General features: G+C 39.8%; 1 protein-coding gene across 1 annotated transcript in view; it reads right to left on the bottom strand.

The window, feature by feature from the left end:
- LOC126183285 (Down syndrome cell adhesion molecule-like protein Dscam2) overlaps window positions 1-22,797 on the bottom strand; it is a 194,555-nt gene that overhangs the window by 61,264 nt on the left and 110,494 nt on the right. Inside the window, exon 10 of the mRNA XM_049925116.1 lies at window positions 9,475-9,660. Coding sequence (XP_049781073.1) covers window positions 9,475-9,660 — 186 coding nt within the window. The remainder of the gene's footprint in view (window positions 1-9,474; window positions 9,661-22,797) is intronic.

The raw sequence follows: 22,797 nt of genomic DNA, 5'->3' as shown, positions 1-22,797 counted from the left end.
GAAAATTACCTTTTATTCAAAAATAACAAACAACTCCTTTCCGTCAAGCAAATTAATACTCACCCGAATAAATATTTTTATTTGTTATTTATGAAAAATGAATATTAATTTTTATCTGTATTTATTATTCAGAAAAAAATTGCCCAATTCTGTCTCCTGTGTGGATACCACTAGATCTGTTGTCTGCAATATCTCTTCTGTGAAAAATGCAAGTGCAGACACAATTGAGTCACTACCAGTCTTAATTATGCTGCAATCTACAACAGGCTGCCCCAGTCATGCCTATATGCCTTCAATCTCGCCTGCCTTTAGTCATCGATCTTGGACTTTTACATGCTGTTATTTTGGACTTCTGCTTTGGATTGCGATTTGGACTTAGTTTTCCAGCAGCTGACTTGTTTGCTAGTTATTGTGTGCTCCCAAGTGGATGGTCTAATTTTGTTTATTCTCCTAGCAGAGACTAGTCCTATGCTATTGTCACTGTGCATTTATTGAGTTCAGTAAATTAGGACTGCAATGATATAACAATTAATATAGTCCAAGCTTATGTTTTTGTGTATGCTTGCTTTAAAGTGTAATAAATCTGAAGTCTGTGACTGATCACACGCAGAGTAAAAGTTTTTGTCATAACCAGTCACAGCATCAGTCTTCATTCTTCCTCATATAGTGTGACAGAGACATTTTCACCAATATGTTAAACTCGAGTAATTTTACGCTCTTATTCCCATTTTACAAACAAAGGAATCAAAAATAGTGCACAGTCTTTAATCTGGATTTGCTTATCCTTTTATAACTTCATATCTCAAGTAAATTTTCATCTCCTTTATTTAAATAAACATGTACCTCAAAAGTTATATGCTACAGTAAGCTCTCATTCACATTATGGGGCAGAATCTTCATGTAGGCATTCTTGCTGCAGGCAGTCATATCAGTCTGTATCACACTCACAGTATGCATTCTGTTATTAAATTAACTGATCCCAGGTATGTCTTATTCATGAGGTAAAAGTTTAAATACCAAAGCGTGAAAGGTGCTGAAAACAGACACACAGTTTACACAGGTACTGATGAAAGTGAAGTGAACTTTGTGCCTAATTGTGGTATAAAGTTAGAGAATGAAGTAAGGCTCACACATATCATTACCAATTTCTCATGATAGTTACAGTAATCATGTGCAAAATACTTCTATCCATACAAGAATTGGATAGGAAAAAATAGTAAATTCATTACTCATATTAGATATGATTTAAAAAACCAAAGAACTTGAAAGTGGCTCAGAGGGTAGAATACCAGACAGAGATCAATAGAAACATGTCATACACAAGCCTGAAAGAGAAGAGTAAGCATATAGTAAAATGCAGATGGGGAAGGAAGACAAAATAACCAAATAAATAGAAAGAAAAATGGAAATAGATGATAAAAGAAGGAATATGAACACCGAAAAAATGGGCATACATCGAGGCTATGAGCACAGTGGGAACCAAGTGCATGCCATGGAATGATTTCTCAATGTCAAGATTTTGAGGAAGTTATATTAAGAGGGAGAATCATGGCAACCATTGTGGCAAAATAAGCACCAAGGCATTACTAGTGTCTTGCACTGGATGCTTTGCATTAGAGTAATACATTTTGCCAGCATAAATTTTCTGTTGTACCAATTCATCAAATTTTAGTCAAGCTTAGTGAGCAGATTTTCTTTGTCTATATTACATAAATTTTCACTTTAAAAATCATTTTAGAGCAAATAGAAATGACTTTAGGATGGCCTTGAATAAATTGCAAATGCCAAAACTTACAATCAGTAATTCTCACAGTGATGTGGATGTGATACAACTGCTTTCAATGTAACACAGTGTAGCCATTACAGCAGACTGATTATATTATAACTCAGCCCTTCCACTTTATTACACTGCTTCTGTAACTTTTAGTTGGGCCAGCTTTTGAGGCAGTGCCACTATGCTGTGGCACCATTTGCATGAAAAACAGAGAAATCTATACGAATTGTGCATAAAACATTGTTTCAGAGTTTCTATTTTCTGATTTGAATAGGTGTGTTTTGCCACATGTGCTCTCGTGGTAGTCTTCTGAAGCTTGGAGCATACAGCAGATTGGCACCATCTGCCCTCATAAACACTGTGTGAAAGGCTCGGCCATTGGTTTCTACACACTTCTTACGGTGGAGATAGAACCACAGCTGGTCTGACTCAGAGCTTTATGCTCCTTCTGTCAGAAGGCAGTTAAGTGCAGAATCTGTAGAAGCACAATCTGCCATCTAGCAGTCATGTTAGAATACATCAGGGCACAAATTTCTTGTAAGCCAGTACACAATCTTTCTGCAAGTTAATGCTAATGCATTCCTAAACACAAATTAATGTTTAATTAAATCGAATACAGAAATAATACACTTAAATATCATATAAATAGCTATATATAATTTCAATATAATTATGCCCTTAGATTTTGAAACTAACAGGCATTATTTCAGTATTGGTATATTTCACAACAGTGGTTGTATTGCTACAGAACAAAAAAACTAACATATTCACCACCTATTGAGCATCTGTTTTCCAAACAACACTGTCGTATTTATGTTTATACTCATTACATTTGTGTAATGCAGTTCTGTGCAAATACATTGTAGTTATTGTGAGATCAGGTAATTGACCATATATAGCTGTGTACACGGTGTTATATGTAAGGGAAAATTCAGCTGACTGTGCAATTAACAAACATGGACAAAATAAATGAATTATTAAAAATGCCATTTAGTGACAGGACTCACAATGAAAAAATTCAGATAAAAAACACTATGTAGGCCACTCTCATATCTGAATCTGCAGCAGCAAACAAAAAAATCAATGCCATAAGTTCAATCCAGAAATTTTACAAAAGAACAAATGGATTTGTGGCTGTGAAGAAAGCAACACTTTGTTTTCCTTGTGTGTTATTTGGGGGAGATGTTCATTGGCATAAGACCGGTATAATTGATATTGGGCATATATGGTCTAAAATGAAAGTATATGAAATGCCAAGGCCTTACATGAATATTGTGCTTAGTCTTTCATTTCTAGGCAAAACCAACATTCAGCAGAAATTAGATTTGCAATATCGACAAACAATTGGCAGCTGTGACAAATGAGTAGAAAAGAATAGATATACATTGAATTTAATTGTAAATGGTATATGGTTCTGTGGTGGTTGGTTGGTTTAAAGGTGAGAGAAGGGACCAAACTACGAGGTCATTGGTCCCTTGTTCCTAATAAAACAATGCCATGAGTGTGAGAATAAAACGGACGAAACATATAACACAAAATGGAAAGAAAGGAAAAGCCACAAGAATGAAGGGAAGGCAACAAACACTAAAAGGAACAAAATAGGACAAGAAAACAACAGAGAGACACTGAACACATAAGAGAATAAAACATGAAAGCAGATTACAGTGACTGGCAAACCATGAGAACAAAAAGGGAAAGACAGCCACTCTGCAACATGTTAAAACCTCCACCCTAAAAGCACTAGGGTGGAGGAAACAGAGGGGCAAAGGACGTGCACTAAAACCTACATAGAAGTATAAAACCCACTCTCACAGATAAAACGTACAACTAAAACTGCTGTGGAGGCATTGTCACCCAACACCGAAGGCAGGGTGCTGGGAAAGTTAAAAGTCTGTCGCAGAGCGGCTAAAAGTGGGCAGTCCAGCAAGAGGTAGACGACTGTCATTTGGGAGCCACAGTGACACTGTGGTGGGTCCTCACGACGGAGTAGGTAACCATGCATTAGCCACGTATGGCCAATGCAGCACTGGCAGAGGACAACTGATTCCCTGCGAGAGGCCTGCATGGAAGTCTTGCCTATCTCCAGAAGTGGTTTCCGTGTCTCCTGTTTGGCCAGCCTGTCGGCAAGTTCGTTGCCAGGGATTCTGATGTCCTGGGGTCCACAAAAACACCAAGAGCATAGATGGACTCCTGAATGGACGCTACCAGAGGGTGGCAAGGGTAAGACTGGTCGATAGCTTGTAGGTTGCTCAACGCGTCAGTACAGAGGAGAAGTGACTCGCCAGAGCATGAGCAGATGTACTCAAGAGCATGAGATATGGCTGCCAGCTCTGCAGTGAAAACACTGCAGCCAACTGGCAAGGAGTGCTGCATAATATGCCCTCCATGAACATATGCAAATCCTACGTGATCATCGGCCACTGAGCAGTCAGTGTAAACCACTTCAGAGCTCCCGGAATGCATCAAGAATCGAGAGGAAGTGACAGTGGAGAGTGGTGGGGTTAACGGAGTCCTTAGGGCCACGCAAAAAGTCAAGATGTAGCTGTGCCAAAGGCATACACCATGGAGGCATACGTGAACGGACTGCAAGTAGAGGTGGTCAAGGGAATGACTCCAGTTCAGAGAAAAGGACTGCACGCGAACCACAATCGTTAGCACTGATCTGGGCCACTGATGCAGAAGGTAGACTGCTGTGGGCAGGAAAAGAAGACGATTATTCGGATGCTCAGGGGAACTATGAATGCGTGCTGCATAACTGGTGAGAAGTTGCACATGTCTGATCTGTAGCGGAGGGACACCAGCCTCCACCAGTACTCTCATGACTGGACTCATCCTGGTGCACAGGGTCGAGTAAATGCAATGCTGAAGGCGCTGCTGAACCATAAACCACACTCCCACAGTCAATTCAGGATTGGACAAGGGCTCTGTAGAGCTGCAGCAGCGTGCAGCGATCTGCACCCCAATTGGTGTTGCTCAGGCAACAGAGGACATTGAGGTGCTGCCAGCACTTCTGCTTAAGCTGACAAAGATGAGGGAGCCAAGTCAATTGAGTGTCAAAAACCAGTCCTAGGAATTGATATGTCTCCACTACAGTGAGTGGATCACCATTAAGGTAAAGTGTGGATTCTGGAAGAATGGTACGATGCTGACAGAAGTGCATGACACACGACTTTGTGACTGAAAACTGGAAGCCGTGGGCTAGAGCCCATGACTGCATCTTGTGGATGGCTCCCTGGAGGTGCCGCTCAGCAACAACAGTACTGGAGCAGCAGTATGAAATGCAGGAGTCATCTGCATACAGAGAAGCTGAGACGGAGGGCCCAACAGCTGCTGCTAGATCGTTAACGGCCACTAAAAATAGAGATACACTAAATACAGAGCCCTGCGGGACTCCATTCTCCTGGATATGGATGGAACTATGGGAGTCACCAACTTGTACATGGAAAGTGCGGAGCAACAGGAAGTTTTTGATAAATATCGGGAGTGGTCCACAGAGACCCCACTCATACAATGTGGCAAGGATATGGTGTTGCCAAGTCATGTCGTACGCTTTACGTAAGTCAAAAAAGATGGCAATCAGATGTTGCCATCTTGAGAAGGCTGTTCGGATGGCAGACTTGATGGACCCAAGATTATCAGTGGTAGAGCGACCCTGGCGGAAGCCGCCCTGAGATGGAACTGGCAAGCCACGTGACTCCAGGGCCCGACCCAACCGCTGACATACTATACGTTCCAGCAGCTTACAAAGAACATTGGTGAGGCTGATGGGCCGATAGCTATCCACATCAAGCGGGTTTTTACCGGGTTTGAGCACCTGAATGATGGTGCTCTCCCACCATTGTGATGGAAAGACGCCATCGCACCAGATCAGGTTGAAGATGACGAGAAGATGTTGCTTTTAGTCACATGAGAGATGTTTAATCATCTGGCTGTAGATGCAAGGGCACTGAGCAGCTCCCACTCTGTAAATGAGGCATTATAAGATTCATTGCAGCGTGTAGTGAAGGAGAGGACGTTTCCTTTCAGCAGCTGTTTGAGTGTGCGAAAGGCTGGGGGTTAATTTTCCGACACAGAGGCTCGAGCGAAGTGCTCAGCAACATACAAGGTACCGGGGCAAATAAGATCCACTGCCATCCTTAGCCTGACGTTCCTCCCATGGTATGGCCAGGAAGGGGAACAATTTGGAGTCATACTTTTGTGCATTGAATTGAGCTCGTGATCACTCAGAGACTGCTGGTGTTTTACCACCAGCAAGAAATGATGGACTACACTTTATCATGTGTCATCCACCCTGATGCCACCCACTCCGACCAGGGGTCCTCCCCACGGGCACCACCCAGCTGCAGCAAAGGCCACCTGGCAGGATGGCCATTGCCGGGAGTCCCGATGCCCCAGGGGGATAGGCACCTACTCCTTGGCATATGTGGGGAGTTAATGTCGCAGGCATCAGCAGAGCGATTCCCGTGTGGTCAGGGGGCTACAACCAAAAGGGTTCATGGTGGCTCCACCACAACAGACTGGCTACCACGCTGGATATCAGGTGCAAAGATGTCCATGGTCATGTTTGATGCCAAAATCAACACTGCATTGTGCAGGGTGGAAAACACACCTAGGAAGGTGACCTTGCCCAAGAGATGGAGAATGGGCAGGACTGCAATGCGATGACGAGAGAGTGGACTAAAGATCTCAATGCACAATGGACATGATGCACCTTGTATGGTGCCCTTCCACAATTGGCTTGCTCTTCGGGAAAATTTTGAAGAATGGAGGTCAAACCTTACAGGGGACTATCACATAAAGCCCGAAATGTGTGAAACTCCTTTTAATCACCTCATATGACAGGCAGGAATACCTTGGACCTATTCTAACCCCTGGACCCACAGGGAGGGTGGTTCTGTGGTGCTTTGGAACTAGCTCTCTAGGGCCCACGATGAATCTCATGCCTCTCAAAATAATGGGGGTTTTTGTGAGATAATTCAGTTCAGCACAGAATTGGATAAAGACCTTCAGTTTGTCTCAGTCAAGCATCAGTGTTAAAAGGCATTTCTAAGACTGTTCTGAATAAACTACTGCATTGCATTTTACAAGTGTACCATGATGAAGTTCGTAAGGAAATAAAACATGCCAGTTAGTTTGCAATAATTGTGGATGAAACCTCAGATGTGTCTTGTGAATTTGAATTGGTTATTGTTTTGCATTATGTTTTTGAGGGGAAAAACGTTGAAAGATTTTTGAACATTGTTAATGCAGAAAGTCAGAATGCTCATACTATAACTGAGAGTAGTCTGAAAAAAAGGGAACCATTAATAGGTGATGAACAATCAAAACTAATAGCTCAGAGTTATGACAGTGCAAACATTATGAGTGGAAAGTCAAATGGGATTCAGAAATTAATTTAAGACAAATACCCAAATGCACATCAGTTCAACCTTATTATGTCTATGTCAGCTTCTGTTAATCGCAAAGCCCGCATCTTTTTTGCACATCTTTCAGGTATTTCTTCTTTCTTTTCTAACCCACCACAGGCATGCAAAAGTGTTGCATACATTATTCAAATAAGCTTGCCCCGTGTGTGTGTCATGAGATGGAATTACCATTTGCAAGTAGAAAAACAGGGAAAATCTTATTACTGTTATGGAAGACACTGAAGCAAGTGAGAACATAAAACTATCTTCTGCTACTGATAAAGCTGGTTCATACAAATGAAGACTGCAAGATAATGAATTCATTTTCTGGCTATCATTTTTCTATAAAATAATGCCTCATGCAGACATACTTTTTAATAAGCTTCAGAAGAAGATAACCAAACTGACCAAAGCAAAACAAGACATCCAGAACATTCAAGCGATAATGCAAAACATCAGAGATGACATTGACTCCATCCTCAATGACATTAGTTTTGAAAATGACGAAACGATGCCTGCCAAGAAGCCACAGATTCTTGATGGGCATAAAAAAAGAGATACTTTGGAAGTGTGCGATGCCATCCTTTCTGAAATAAAATTACATTTTCATTTTCAGTTCACTGGCCACCTCAATGCAGCATACTTATTTGATGTAAATCAGTTTGAAAAATATATCACAAATTTTGCAGGTGAATACCCTGAAATTACAGACACATATACATACCTGGAAAAAAGAAAGTTGAAGGGTGAGCTTCAAGTCTTTTATGCTAGGCCTGAGTTGTGAGCAGTTTCTGGTGCAGTTCCATTTCTTACACTGATTCTAGAGGATGAACTTTGCGCCACACTTGATGAGACTAGTTTTGAAACTGCTAATCACAATGCCTATCTTGACACCAGAAGCTGAGCGGTGCCTTTCAATGTTCAAGACAATTAAAACATTCCTATGAAACACCATGAAAGAAGAACAACTGAGTGCATTAGGGATGGTATCCTGTGAAAAGTCATTCATGTGTAAAATTGAAGATTTCAATTTTAGAGTGACAGATTTATTTGCTAACATGAAGAAGTGATGAATGGCTTTCCAATACCATTCTTGCTAATTATTTTGAAGTCATCTTCCCAAAGTCATGGAGTTGCTGCTTTTGGTGAGGACAATGCTTTTAGTTTAAAATGTTGGTAATTTTATTAAATTTCATTTCCAAAATTCAGACTATAAGTCTGAATAATTTATACATGCTCTATTATTTTTGTATTTGCACTGATGTTGTAGCTGACACTTTTCTGACAGTCAGCCGTAAACACAAAACAAACAAGGAGTGATGGATGTAAAGGGGAGAAGAGCGAAGTGGGGTCACAAGCCACGTCTCCCTCTCACAGAGTTGGCAGCTTACATCCATGTTCTGTGCTCCTGGGAAGGCAGAACCAATGTAATAATGGACATATTGATCACTGATTCTGTCTTGTGTTGTGAGAGTCATATTCAAACTCTCTGACAGAGCAAGATTTCTCTCTGCACTCATTTCAAAATAAGAAATGGGAACAACCAGCAAGCACAACTCAGAGCAAAGTGGAGCATATATCATTCGGTAATGGCTAAAGCACAATAATTAGCTGAGGTTGGCAGTGTCATTAATGTGGTGGTTCAGGCCTGATCTCCAGTGGTATCCATAAGCAACCATACATCAAAACACCTGCTACTTAAGACTGCCACATAAAAGTGACTGCACATACTCTGTGAGCAGTAAAAAAGTGTGCTGTGCACATGCATCCATTTGTGTGTGCTAGCGTTAGTGTTATGTTTTATATCTCATGCAGACATGCAAAAAAGATTGCTAAAGCAGCCCCCCTCTCCCTCCCTCCCTCCCTCCCTCTCTCTCTCTCTCTCTCTCTCTATCTATCTCTCTGTTATACAAAGTTTTGCTATCATGTTCTCCAGGAACATATCAAACTCTTACTGTGCATAAGAAGAATGCTATTGTAATAAGTGTTTATTTCTGTTTCCATATATATTTTGTTTGATACAATATCTTATGAAATATATGAATCACTACCAAAATTCTGTAATATTTTCAATGCTACCAGACTAATATTATTATTATTATTATTATTATTATTATTTGCACTGTCAGCAGAATGCCTCAGCAGCAGTCTCTGCTTTTAGTATCATACTCAAGGATAAAAACACAAGGGAAGTATTGTCAATGTACTTATATATTTCACTCCTTAGAAAATGAGAAATGTTTCAAATGATGACTTTACAAAACTAAACATAAATAGCACAGTATTACAGTTTACCTGAGCCTTGAGTGCGTGTCATGATTGTGGGTGTAGGTGAACTTTGCCCCAGCTGGTTGAAGGTCTGCAGATACAAATAATATCTGGTTCCACATTGGAGATTACTCAATAAATAACTCAGATCATCTGCTGTTAATACTATTTTTTCCCATTCTCCAAATTCCCTTTTGAAATGCAAAGAAAACCCTACAGAGGAAAAATTTACATACATTTGGTAATGGTACTTTTGGGCATGTAGGTAAATACATTTTTAAGACTGTCTACACATGTTTAAATGAATACATAGTATTTCAAAATGTTAAGAGCATTCATGAAAGAAAAATATAAGGAGCAATCAGATGAAATGAATCAAATGGAAAAAAAGTAATTTAACTGTTTATTATTTCAAAAGTAATTGCCATAAGTAATTAATATATTTAATCCACTGTGGAACATGTTCTTGTAGCTCTCAAAAACTTTTGATAGAGTAAATCAAGACATGCTCTTATCAAAAATAGTGATGGTGGTGTTACTGGAGAACTCACGCAATTACCGGAAACATTTTTAAAAGGTAGACAATAGTGTACAGAAATTATATATGATAATGGTTAAATATTGGAAAGGAGATGGTCAAGAATATGAGATATACATTTTGGTGTTCCTCAGTGCTCTATTTTAGGTCCATTCCTACTTATGTGTTATGCAAAAGATTTCTCAAGTTCTATAGATAACAAGCACTTGATCAGTATGTATGCTGATGACACACCTGGTGGCTGTTGTGCAACCAGTGAGCTGAGCCCAACAGAAGAGGTTCAAGACTTCACTGAAAGAGCCGGAGCCCACTTTGAAAGAGACTACTTAAAAGTAGAAACAGAAAAAATAGACATTATTTACTTTAAAACGAGTGGTCCAAATAGGTAAAATATGTTGATTGATGAAATTCGGTCGAAAAACTGTTTGGAATGCAAATTTTTGGGTTTATACATAGATGACCAATTTTCACAAAAGCTGCAGGTTGACCAGTCTGAAAAAAAATTCAGTCTATAGGTGCTTAAGAGACTATTGCCATACCTTAACTCTGAAAACCTAAGCACTGAATATTTCGGAATAGTCTACCCTTTCTTGTCTTATGGAATAGTACTGTGGGGTGGCGCTTGCCACACCAATACAAAAAGGGTTTTCATATTGCAGAAGAGGGCCTTGAAGATCATAGAAAAAGTAGGCTTTTGCATGATTTTTCCTGGTTTTATTCAGTAGATTCAATATTCAAACAGCTTATGCCATGTAACTGATGAGGAGACACTGAATGGGGAGAAAAGAAATTGGTGTCACAACTTGACTACAGGAAGGAATGAGTTGATAGGACACATTCTGAGACATCAAGGATCACTGATTTAGTACTGGAGGGAAATGTACGTGGAAAGAAGTGGGCGAGGGGGGGAGGCTTCAAATCATAGAGGGAGACCAATAGATGAATACAATAAACAGATTTAGAAGATTTTAAGTTGCAGTAGTTATTTGGAGATGTTGAAGCTAGAACAGGATAGAGTAAGTAGCATGAAGAGCTGCATCAAACCAGTCTTTGGATTAAAGACCACAACAACAACAATGCCATGTATATGCTGGACACCATTACACTAGTGAAAGATGATACTATGGTCACCAAGAGGAAAATGAGATTCACTACCATGATTATGAAATTCACTACCATGATACAAGACACAAGAAAGACTTTCACATGGTTGAAAGAAGATTAACTTTCACAGCAAAAAGCCCCTATGTTGAAGGAGTTGTCTTTCATAATTCATTACCAAACGAAGCTAATATGTTGACAGGGATACTTTCATAAAGTGACTATAGCAGTGGCTTAACCAAAATTGCCCGTATGATTTGGATTTAACATGAATAATAATAAAGAAACAATACTGTATTAGAAACAAGTTTAGGAACTGTAGAATATTGTAAAAAATGTAATTTGCAATTGTAAAATTTTATATATTTTTAACAATGTCATGCATTTCAAATTATGTGTTACCAGCAGATAATAAATAAATAAAAGATGGTAAATGCCTTCATGGAAAAATTTTTGCAGTTGCCAAGGAACCTTGACTGTACATAGGCATCCACCTCTTCACCCAAAGGGCCGGCCGCGGTGGTCTCGCGGTTCTAGGCACGCAGTCTGGAACCGTGGGACTGCTATGGTCGCAGGTTCGAATCCTGCCTTGGGCATGGATGTGTGTGATGTCCTTAGGTTAGTTAGGTTTAAGTAGTTCTAAGTTCTAGGGGACTGATGACCACAGCTGTTAAGTCCCATAGTGCTCAGATTCATTTGAACCATTTTTTTCTTCACCCAAAGCAAATGGAAGCCTACAAATATCTTTCTTCAGGGCTCCAAAAATATGGGTATCACATGGGAGAGACTGGGACAGTATGAAGGATATGCAAGGTCTTCCTAGAGGAACTGATGCAGTGTAGTTGGAACAACAAGAATGCCAGTTTCAAGAAAGTCATGATGACCTTTTTCTTTGACTGCAAGAACCCACTGCTTATCAAGTTTCTGAAACATAGTGCCACAATTAATACACAGCAGTACATGGACACTTTGTAAACCTTAAAGCACACCATCTAGTTCAAATGCCCAGGACATTGATGAACAGAATCATTCTGTTATGGGATAGTTCCTGCCCATCTGTTGCTAAGATTGTGCTGTGAAATTTCACTGGGAAGCTGTTACATATCCTCCACACTGTCCCAATCGCTTTCCATGTGATTTCCATATTTTTGGAGGCATGAAGAATGACATTCGTGGTTGTCAATTTGCTTCAGACAAAAAGGTGCACATCTGGGTAAAATCTTGTTTATGTCAGCAACCACAAACATTTTTCCATGAAGGCACTGGTAATTTGTCTCAAAGTGGCATAAATGCATTAACAGTTATGATGATTACTTTTGAAATAATAGACTGTTTATATACTTATTTCCATCTTTCTTGGTTTCATTTGACTGCCTCTTACATGTAAAACACTTCAACATTAGATATAAATACAGAATATTTATAAGATTTAGACGCTGCATGTCAGTATATTACCAGATTTAAAGAGCAGATAGTTTTTTTCATTACCTTTATTGTATAATTTGTCATCTCAGCTACGCTCCAGTTTAGCCAAACCATCAGTTACAGCTATGCATGGGAAACTAATACAATAATTATCACAGCATAAATGAGTAACTGCATAGACCCCACTGTTATCTAGTAATGATGTCTGATCTTTGCTGTTTTATAGTTTATCAAGCATAGGTATATTGATTGAACTTGGGTATGGCAGCAGATTCCAAAAGTATGACTCCACATTTGATGAGCAACTATTGAGTGAAGGCTGTAGCTGCCAGATATAGTTCTATATCCTCCACTGAACAAATAAAGGATAAAAGTTCTTTTGAAAGCCCTTGAGATCAATAAACACTAGATACACATTATTCATTTTATTTTAAACAATTGAACTTCACTTAGTACTTCTCCTCATCTAAATTTCATCTAATCTTCTTATTACAAAATATCCATCTTCTGGCAGACATTGGGACAATATATGTTCTGTATCTAAAGACTTGAATATGGTGGAGTGTACCACCAAAACACATCACAAATAAATAAAAACTAATACACATAGCTGATACTGTTATCATTATTACACAAAATTTCCTTATTTCTTCAAGCTTCTCTCACTGCTCCATTGTATTAATCCACTTTCTTACAATTTTCAATTTTTCATATATTTCAAATTTCTGAGCAGTCTGCCCTTTTGCCATATGAAGAGTGGAAGTGTCACATGTTCCAATGCTATTTTTTCATAAAATGTGTTTTCAGTGTTGTTGTGTTCTTGCTTCTCTGTTGCACGTTCCTAGACTTATTCCAAGTGTCAACTCAGGGAGAGAACACGTAAAACATTTGTTACTAGATGGTGCATGGTCTTTTTGCCAAACTGTGCTTATGTTTGGACTTCCAAGCATCATGTATCAAGTTCTTATACATTTAGTTGATGCACAGTTTGTTTGCTAATCAGAGTACATGTAATCTTTTTTTTGTATCAATAAAACATATTTGTAGTGGAAAGAGGGAATGTGATTTTCAGAAACAGTAAAAAAGTAGAGAAGTGAAGAGACAAAGTAATTTCTTCCTCAACAGTGCGGACAGTTCTACATAAAAACTTTGCAACATTTCATCCTGAGACTGGAGATGTGTAAGAAGTAAAAGACTATACTGAAAAAGTTTTCTTCTTGAATTTAATTTTGTTTTTCTCTTATAAAAAAATTAATGGATATGATAATGGCTTTTACTGACTACAGTTCTACTAGTTAAGACATAACTGCTATATTCCTGTAATTGTATTACCACAAATAAAATGTAGTGCCTTAGTGTTAATGGCACCTGGAATAAAAAGTTACTTATTAGCACTTAGAACCAGACAGTTCCATGGTATGGCATCTAGATTGCTCTTAATAAATTATTTGTTTTCTAATTTGCCTCTTTACTTTTTGCAGTGATGGGGTGAGCAGCATAATTCTGTGGTATCAGAGTATCATCTCAATTTTTTTGTAAACAAATAAGTTATTTAGGAAAAGGGATGGATTGTTTTCTCACTATCTTGACCAATGTGGGATTTGGCCCTTGGAACATTTCACATTTGCAGTCTTACAGTATAGGGCACCAATATTTGTAGATATAATGAAATGTTTTAGTGCAACAGAAAGTTTGACATGGAGGGAATGAATGGGTGCTATTATACCAATTAATGTAACACAGTTCTGGTAAAGATCAATCTTTTCTGGAATTTGTTCTTTGCAGGGCAACACTGTTCAAAGCTGTTCTCATAGATAAATGTTAATCACTTTCACAGTCAAACCACACTAGTCTACTGAATGCTCATTTTTGTGCATAATCACAATGTTCTCAGTTCAGTGAATGTGTCACAACAGATGTATACAAATACCAATTTATAACATGGATCAGCTTAATGTTTGCACTGAATATGTTGTCTGCACTATTACACAGCACACAAGTTCACACACTACCAAGAATTGTCTTTTACCACATAATTAACTTCTGCCTTTGCCCAGCAACTGCCACCACTAGTGCATTAGAGAACCAAATGCAATGCTTACATTGGACTATCAGTATATATGACATGCAGCTTACAACATCTCTACCTTTAATTTACCGAAACACCAGTATTTTATATGGATAGAATCAAAGTGAGGTGACAAAAGCCATGGGATAGTGATATGCACATACAGTGTGAATCAAAAAGGACTTTACAAATTTATTTATTTATTCACACACCAGGTTCTGTAGGACCAAATTGAAGATCAAATCTCCAAGGTTATGAAATGTGTCAGTACATCAAATTACAACATAGAAGTAATAACAGGTAAAAATAAAATTTTTATTAACCCAAAAAAAGTCAAACCATAAGTTTAAATAAGCACACTCAACAATATAACATCATCTTCATTGTTCAAGGAACTTCTCGACAGAATAGAAGGAGTGACCCATGAGAAAACTCTTCAGTTTAGATTTGAAAGTGCATGGATTACTGTTAATATTTTTGATTTCTTGTGGTAGCTTATTGAAAATGGATACAGCAGTATACTGCACACCTTTCTGCACAAGAGTTAAGGAAGTCCGATCAAAATGCAGGTTGGATTTCTGCCGAGTATTAACTGAGTGAAAGCTGCTTATTGTTTGGAATAAGCTAATATTGTTAACAAGAAATAACAATAAAGAATATATGTATTGAGGGGCCAATGTCAAAATACCCAGAGTAGTGAACAGGGGTTGACAAGAAATTCATGAATTTACACCACTTATTCCCTCAACCACCCATTTATGAGCCAAAAGTATCCTTTTAGAATGGGAAGAGTTAACCCAAATTATAATTTGATATGACATAAGCAAATGAAAATAAGCGAAGTATACTAATTTTTGGGTTGAACAATCACTTACTTCAGATACCATTCGAATAGTAAAAATGGCAACATTAAGTCTTTGAACAAGATCCTGAACATGGATTTTCCATGACAGTTTACTGTCTATCTTAACACCTAGAAATTTGAACACTTCAGTTTCACTAATAAAAAACCCATTCTGTGACATTCAAACATCGGGTTTTGTTGAATTGTGTGTTAGAAATTGTAAAAAATGAGTCTTACTCTGATTTAGCATTAGTTTATTTTCTACAAGCCATGAACTTATGTCATGAACTGCACTATTTTACACTGAACTAATGCTGCATACAACATCCTTTACTACCAAGCTAGTCTCATCAGCAAACATAAATATTTTAGAGTTACCTGTAATACTAGATGGCATATCATTTATATAAATAAGGAACAGGAATGGCCCCAACACTGATCCCTGGGGCACCCGCCCCCCCCCCCCGCCACCCATTTGACCATACCCCACATCACAGCCATTCTCAACACTATAAATAATGACCTTTTGCTGACTGTTGTTAAAGTAAGAAAATGCACCAATTGTGAGCTACTCCCCGCATTCCATAACGGTCCAACTTCTGGAGCAATATTTTGTGATTGACACAATCAAAAAATATGCCTAGCATTCAAAACGTTTTCTTTAACCCATCCAGTACCTCACAGAGAAAAGAAAATATAGCGTTTCCAGTTATTAAATGACTTCTATAGCCGAACTGCACATTTGATAGCAAATCATGTGATATAAAATGATCAATTAACCTGACATACACAGCCTTTTCTATAATTTTAGTTAACACTGATGGCATAGAAATAGGTCTAAAATTGTCTACTTTATTGCTTTCTCCCTTTTTGTAAAGCAGTTTTACTGCTGAGTACTTTAATCTTTCAGGAAACTGACAATTCCTAAAAGAAAAATTACAAATGTGGCTAAATACAGGGCTAACATGTGCACCACAGTACTTTAACATTCTGCTCAGCACTCCATCATATCCACGAGAGTCCTCAGTCTTCAGTGACTTAATTATTGGCTCAATCTCCCTGTTATCTGTATCACAGAGGAGGATTTGATACATCAATCTCAGAAAGGCATCTGCCAAGAGAGTTATATGATCCCCTGTAGAAATTAAATTTTTGTTTAATTAACTGGCTATGCTCAGAAAATGATCATTAAATACTGTACATTTATCTCATTTATCAGTAACAGAAATATTTTTGCTACACACTGACTTTATATTGTCGGGCTTGTGCTGCTGACCAGACACTTCCTTCACCACTGACCATACGGTTTTAATTTTATCCTGTGAATTAACTATTATATTTGTGTACCACATACTCTTTGCCTTCCTAATAACATTTTAAGCACCTCATAATACTGTTTGTAATGTGCTACTATAGCTTCATTGTGACTACTTCCTACATTCTGATGTAATTCCTTCTTTGTTCTACATGATATCTTTACCCACTAGTCAGCCACCCAGGCTGCATTTTACTGCTAGTATCCTATTTAGAATGTTCTAATGGAAAGCATCTCTCAAAGAGCATGATAAATGTGTTAAGGAAAGCATTATATTTGACACCTATGTTATCGGCACTATAAACATTCTGCCAATCTTGTTCCTTGACAAGTTTTAAAAACTCTCTATTGCCAATGGATTAGCTTTCCTACATAGTTTGTTATTATATGTGGCATTTGTTTGAGTACAAATGCCTTTTAGTGTTAAAATCTGTGCATCATGGTCTGAAAGGCCATTCACCCTTTTACTAACAGAATGCCAATCTACTAATGAAGAATGAATAAAAATATTGTCTATGGCTGTGCTACTGTTCCCCACTGCACCCTAGTTGGAAAGTACATAGTCTGCATCAGATCATATGAATTTATGAGATCTACCATCATCCTTTTTCTTGCACAATCATATACAAAATGTAACTAATTTCTGGCACTTCCTATAAAGTGAATCAAGAACCCTCTTTAGCCTGAGCAGAAATGCTCTGAAGTCAGAGTTAGGGGACCTATAAACAACAACAATTAGAAGTTTAGGTTCACTAAATTCAACTGCCAACATTCAAATGTCTGTTCAGTGCAGTGCCATGATATGTCTACAGACTCAAACAGAATACTGTTCTTTACATACATGACCACTCCCCCACTCCACAAGGAACTCCTTGAAAAATAGACAACTAATCGGTATTCTGGTAAAGAAAGCCTCTGAATTGTCAAATTATTTAAGTGGTGCTCCAATATTCCAGTAATTTCAGAGTCAACATCTATAGCAGTTCACTAACTTTATCTCTAATATCTCTTATATTTTGATGAAATATGATAATACTTTCTCTACTTGAAAACATGACGTCCTCTGAAGGTGATTCTTTAGTTAGAGGGACTGCCTTTAAGCAGGTAAACCTATCAACTGACTCCAATCTAAAAAAGGTGCAGCTCTAACACCAAATACTACAGGACTTTTTCCGTGAGTGATCCCACCACCACGCACAACATTTTCACCTATAAGCTTTGCCATCCTTCCCTTCCCATACCTACTGAGGTGCAGGCCATGCCAAGTGAAATCCGATCTACTAATAGACTCAATTGGCACCACTGCAATGTGACCCATGTCCTCTACCATCAGTGCCTTCTCCAGCCCCATGTTAACACGCCTAACAGTCACATTAAGATGAGGCTGATCATGATGCTGAAATAGTTGCATGAAATGCACATTAGTGTCACCAGTTTAGGTAACTATCCTTACCAGGTCACCACCTACATCATATTCCCCATCCTTATCAAGACTATTCCCTGATTCACCGACTATAACTACCTGATCCTCCTCCATAAAATTCCTATGTAACTCCCCTATGCTGTCAGTCACTTGAGCCAACCCTCCACTAGGCTTCACAATGCTGGTGACCTGGTACTCACTCCCCAGCACTTCCTGCAACTGCTGGTCCACACCTCTACCATGTGAACTACCTAGCAGCAGAACCTTTTTCTTTCTGTTATACTTTGAAATGACTTAGGCCTAACTGCTGAGGACTGCTGCTTGTTTCCAACACCTACATGTGTCATTGAGATAACTTACAGAATTGGTAGATGTGTCACTTTGGAGCAAAAAATCTCAAGTTTCACATAAAAATGTCAAATGTCATATTGGTCTGATGTGACTACACCACTTGTGATGAACCAAACATCCCACCAGTAGTCAATTTCTTCCCACACCCATTGCAGAAAATTGGGTGTAACTTGTGCAACAGCACTGTAGATTCGATTTTTTAGGTTAGCTAAATTATTTGGTTTTGGAGGTACATAGACACAGTCTTCAATGAAACCCCCTTGAAGAGTTCATTTTATGAAATCAAAACACAGAGCAAGAATGCTCTGCTCCAGTGAAAGCAACCTTTTAACTGTGCGCTGTCCTAGACGATACATTCATCATACTTCCCTCATCAATTTCTGTGCTTATTTCGTGCAGGTTTGCTTGTCTGTTAGCACAGACATCTTTACATAAACACATTGGCCCCTACGTTGTCTGTGGTGAGAGGTAATGCCTGAAATTTGGTGTCCACAGCACACTCTTGACACTGTGGATCATGGAAAACTGAATTTCATAATAATTTTAAAAATAGACTCCTGGTTGCAAAATGGGATACTGATGCACCATGTGAATCAAACATGAAGTTTTTTGCTACAGAATGGCAGATCTACCAATTCTGTAAGCTACCTCAATAAATTTCTATATCATTCCAAAGTTGTAAAATCCTCTTTGACTAGTATCACACACATGAAGTATAAAAGGCCATTGCATTGAAAAAGCTGTCATTCGTACTCAGGTGATTTATGTGAACAGGTATCTGACATGATTATGGCTGCATGACAGAAATTAACAGAGTTTGAACATGAAGTGGTAGTTGGTGTTAGATACATGGAACATTCTATTTTTAAAATTATTATGAAATTCAGTTTTCCATGATCCACAGTGTCAAGAGTGTGCTGTGGACACCAAATTTCAGGCATTACCTCTCACCACAGACAACGTAGGGGCCAATGTGTTTATGTAAAGAAGGCTGTGCTAACAGACAAGCAAACCTGCACGAAATAAGCACAGAAATTGATGAGGGAAGTATGATGAATGTATCGTCTAGGACAGTGCAGTGAAATTTGGTGTTAAGAGGCTACAACAGCAGACAATTGATGTGAATACCTTTGCTAACAGCATGACATCCCCTGCAGTGCCTATCTTGAGATCGTCTCCATATTGGTTGTACCCTAGATGATTGGAAAACTGTGGCCTGGTCAGATGAGTCCCAATTTCAGCAATTTCAATTGGTAAGAGCTGATGGTAGGGTCCAAGTAGGGTGAAGCCATGGACCCAAGCAGTCAACAAGGCACAGTGCAAGCTGGTGGTGTCTTCATAACGGTGTGGGCTGTATTTACATGGAATGGACTGGATCCTCTGGTCCAACTGAACTGATCATTGACTGGAAGTGGTTATGTTCAGTTACTTGGAGACCATATCAAGCCATTCATAGACTTCATGTTCCCAAACAATAACAAAATTTTTTTGGGTGACAATGTGCTATGTCACTGGCTGACGATTGTTCATGTTTGGTTTGAAAAACATTTTGGACAGTTCATGCACATTTTTGGCCACCTAGACTGCCCAACATGAATCCCACTGAACATTTATGGGATACAATAAAGTTTAAGTTACTTTCCATTAGGATTGTGGAATGCACTCAATGAATGTGATATGACTTTCAAAATGATGGAGCACAGCAATCAGTTGTTCTTTCCTTTCAGGCTTTATTAAAGGAAATCTAGATTTTGGCTAGTGGCTAGCCATTATCAATGCTCTATTTCATAGTTCCAATATGTCTCCTAGTACATCAGTCCCCTGTTGTTTGGCCTTCTGTCACAGTTCATTCAAGACTGAATGAACTGTGACAGAAGCCTGAAAACAGGGGACTGATGTCCTAGAACATGTGTTGAAAATATGAAATAGTGCAATGCTAATGCCTAGGCACTAGCCAGAATCTAGATTTTCTTTAATAAGGCCTGGCAGGTTGGTTGGTTGGTTGGTTTGTGGGATTGAAGGGACCAGACTACTAGGGCCATTGGTCCCTTTCTTCACGAACTTTAAACACCCACAAAGAATGAGAACAAACAATGGAGATGAGAAGAGATGACACAGGACAAGAAAGACACAGACAGAAACCAGACACAAGGAATTAAAATCACACAGAGTGTGACAGTGGTTGGCTGACGATAGAAACAAAAAAGGTAAAGCCAACTACCAAGAAATGCACTACAAGGCCCAGTTGAAAATCGTAGGTCAAAGGTCAGACTCAACACAAAAAAGGACAAACACTTAAATCAAGTGATAAAAACCCCATGCATGAATAAAACTCAAAACTAAGTCTACCATTGCAACGTCATCTAATAAAAGTGCAGGAAGTGTATCAGGAAGCGCAAATGTCTGCCTGAGTGGAGTTAAAAGCAGGCAGTCCAACAAGATGTGGGAGACCGTCAAAGCTGACCCACAGCAACAAAAAGGTGGATCCTCATGGCACAATAAATAATGGTGCATCATCCAGGTGTGGCCAATACGCAGCCGGCAGAGGACAACAGAGTCCTTGCAAGAGACCTGCAAGGAGGAGTGCCACGCACCGGTAGTCTCCTTGGTGGCCCGAAGTTTGTTGGGTGAAGGCAGGGTGCGCCATTCTTCACCCCAGGTGCCAAGTACCTTCTGCCGCAAAACTGACCTGAGCTCAATCTCCAAAAGGACAATCTCCAAGGCTGGTGCACCGACAGCCAGTTTGGACAGCATGTCAACATGTTCATTTCCCGGGATGCCGACATGACCTAGGGTCCACACAAAGACCACAAAGCGGCTGCAAGAGTATGGATGGACTCCTGGATAGCCATCACCAGATGAGAGTGAGGAAAAGACTGGTTCATAGCTCATAAACCGCTCAGGGAGTCACTACAGATAACGAAGGACTCACCTGAGCAGGAGCAGATATGCTCTCTGGCACGAGAGATAGCAACCAGCTCTGCAGTGAAAACACTGCAGTCAGCCGGCAATGAGCATTGTTCATAGTGATCCCCCAGAGTAAGAGCATAACCGATGTGACCAGCAACGATCAAACCGTTGGTACAGACCATGTCAGATCCTTGAAACGCGACAAGTATTGAAAGAAGGTGATGGCCGGAGTGCCTCAGGAGGGGCTGAGTCCTCGGGCCCTGTGCCAGATCGAGCCAAAGGCATGGACGGGGCACACACCACAGGGGTAGACATAGTGGAGCCCAGAAAAGAGGTGGAAGAGGGGAAACCTCAAGCCCAGAGAGAAGTGCCCTGACACAAACCGTGATCGTACACCCCGGCCGGGGCCGCCGTTCTGGAAGATGGACGACCTAGTTTGGGAACAGCAGACACTAATTGGGATTTCCAGGCAAGCTGCAAACTTGTGCAGCATGAGTGGCAAGCATTTGATGGTGCCGGATCTGCAATGGAGGGACACCAGCCTCCACAAGGATGCTGCTGACAGGGCTTGTCCGGAAAGCTTGAGTGGAGAGTCGAATCCTGCTGTGAAAGAGCAACCGCAACACAGAAGGTGATGCCGAACTGTAAGCCAGGCTACCACAATCAAGACAGGACTGAATTAACACCTGGTACTGCCATAGAAGGGTAGACCGAGTGGCACCCCAGCTGGTGTGAATCAAGCAACATAGAGTGTTAAGATGCCGCCAGCATGTTTGTTTAAGCTTCGGAATATGAAGGAGCCAAATCAACCAGGCATCGAAATGCAAACCCAAAAACTGAAGCATCTCCTCCACAGCAAGAGGCATGCCATCAAGATAAAGACATGGCTCAGGAAGAACAGTGCGACGCTGGCAAAAAAGCATGACGCAAGACTTGGAAGCCGCCAAAAACTGGAAGCCGCATGATACGGCCCAAGACTGGGCCTTGCGGATAATGCCCTGTAGTTACCGTTCAGCAACTGCAATGCCAGTGGAGCCATAGTACAGGCAAAAGTCATCAGCATACATAGAAGCTGATACAGACGTTCCCACAGCTGCAGCGAGCCCATTGATAGCAACTAAAAAGAGGCAGAGACTCAAGACAGAGCCTAGTGGGACCACATTCTCCTGGACTTGGGAAGAACTATGGGAGGCCACAACTTGCATGCAGAAGGAACGAAGAGACAGAAAATTTTGTGTGAAAATTGGGAGCGGACCGTGAAGAGCCCCAACCATGAAGCGTGGAGAGGATGTGATGTCGCCATGTCATATCGTACACCTTCCGCAAGTCAAAAAGACGGCGACCAGATGCTGACGGTGGGCAAAGGCCATATGGA

This window comes from Schistocerca cancellata, chromosome 4 (genome assembly GCF_023864275.1).
Source record: "Schistocerca cancellata isolate TAMUIC-IGC-003103 chromosome 4, iqSchCanc2.1, whole genome shotgun sequence".
Taxonomy (NCBI): Eukaryota; Metazoa; Arthropoda; class Insecta; order Orthoptera; family Acrididae; genus Schistocerca; species Schistocerca cancellata.
The sequence above is the reverse complement of the archived record's forward strand: the minus strand, read 5'-3'. Positions and strand labels throughout refer to the sequence as shown.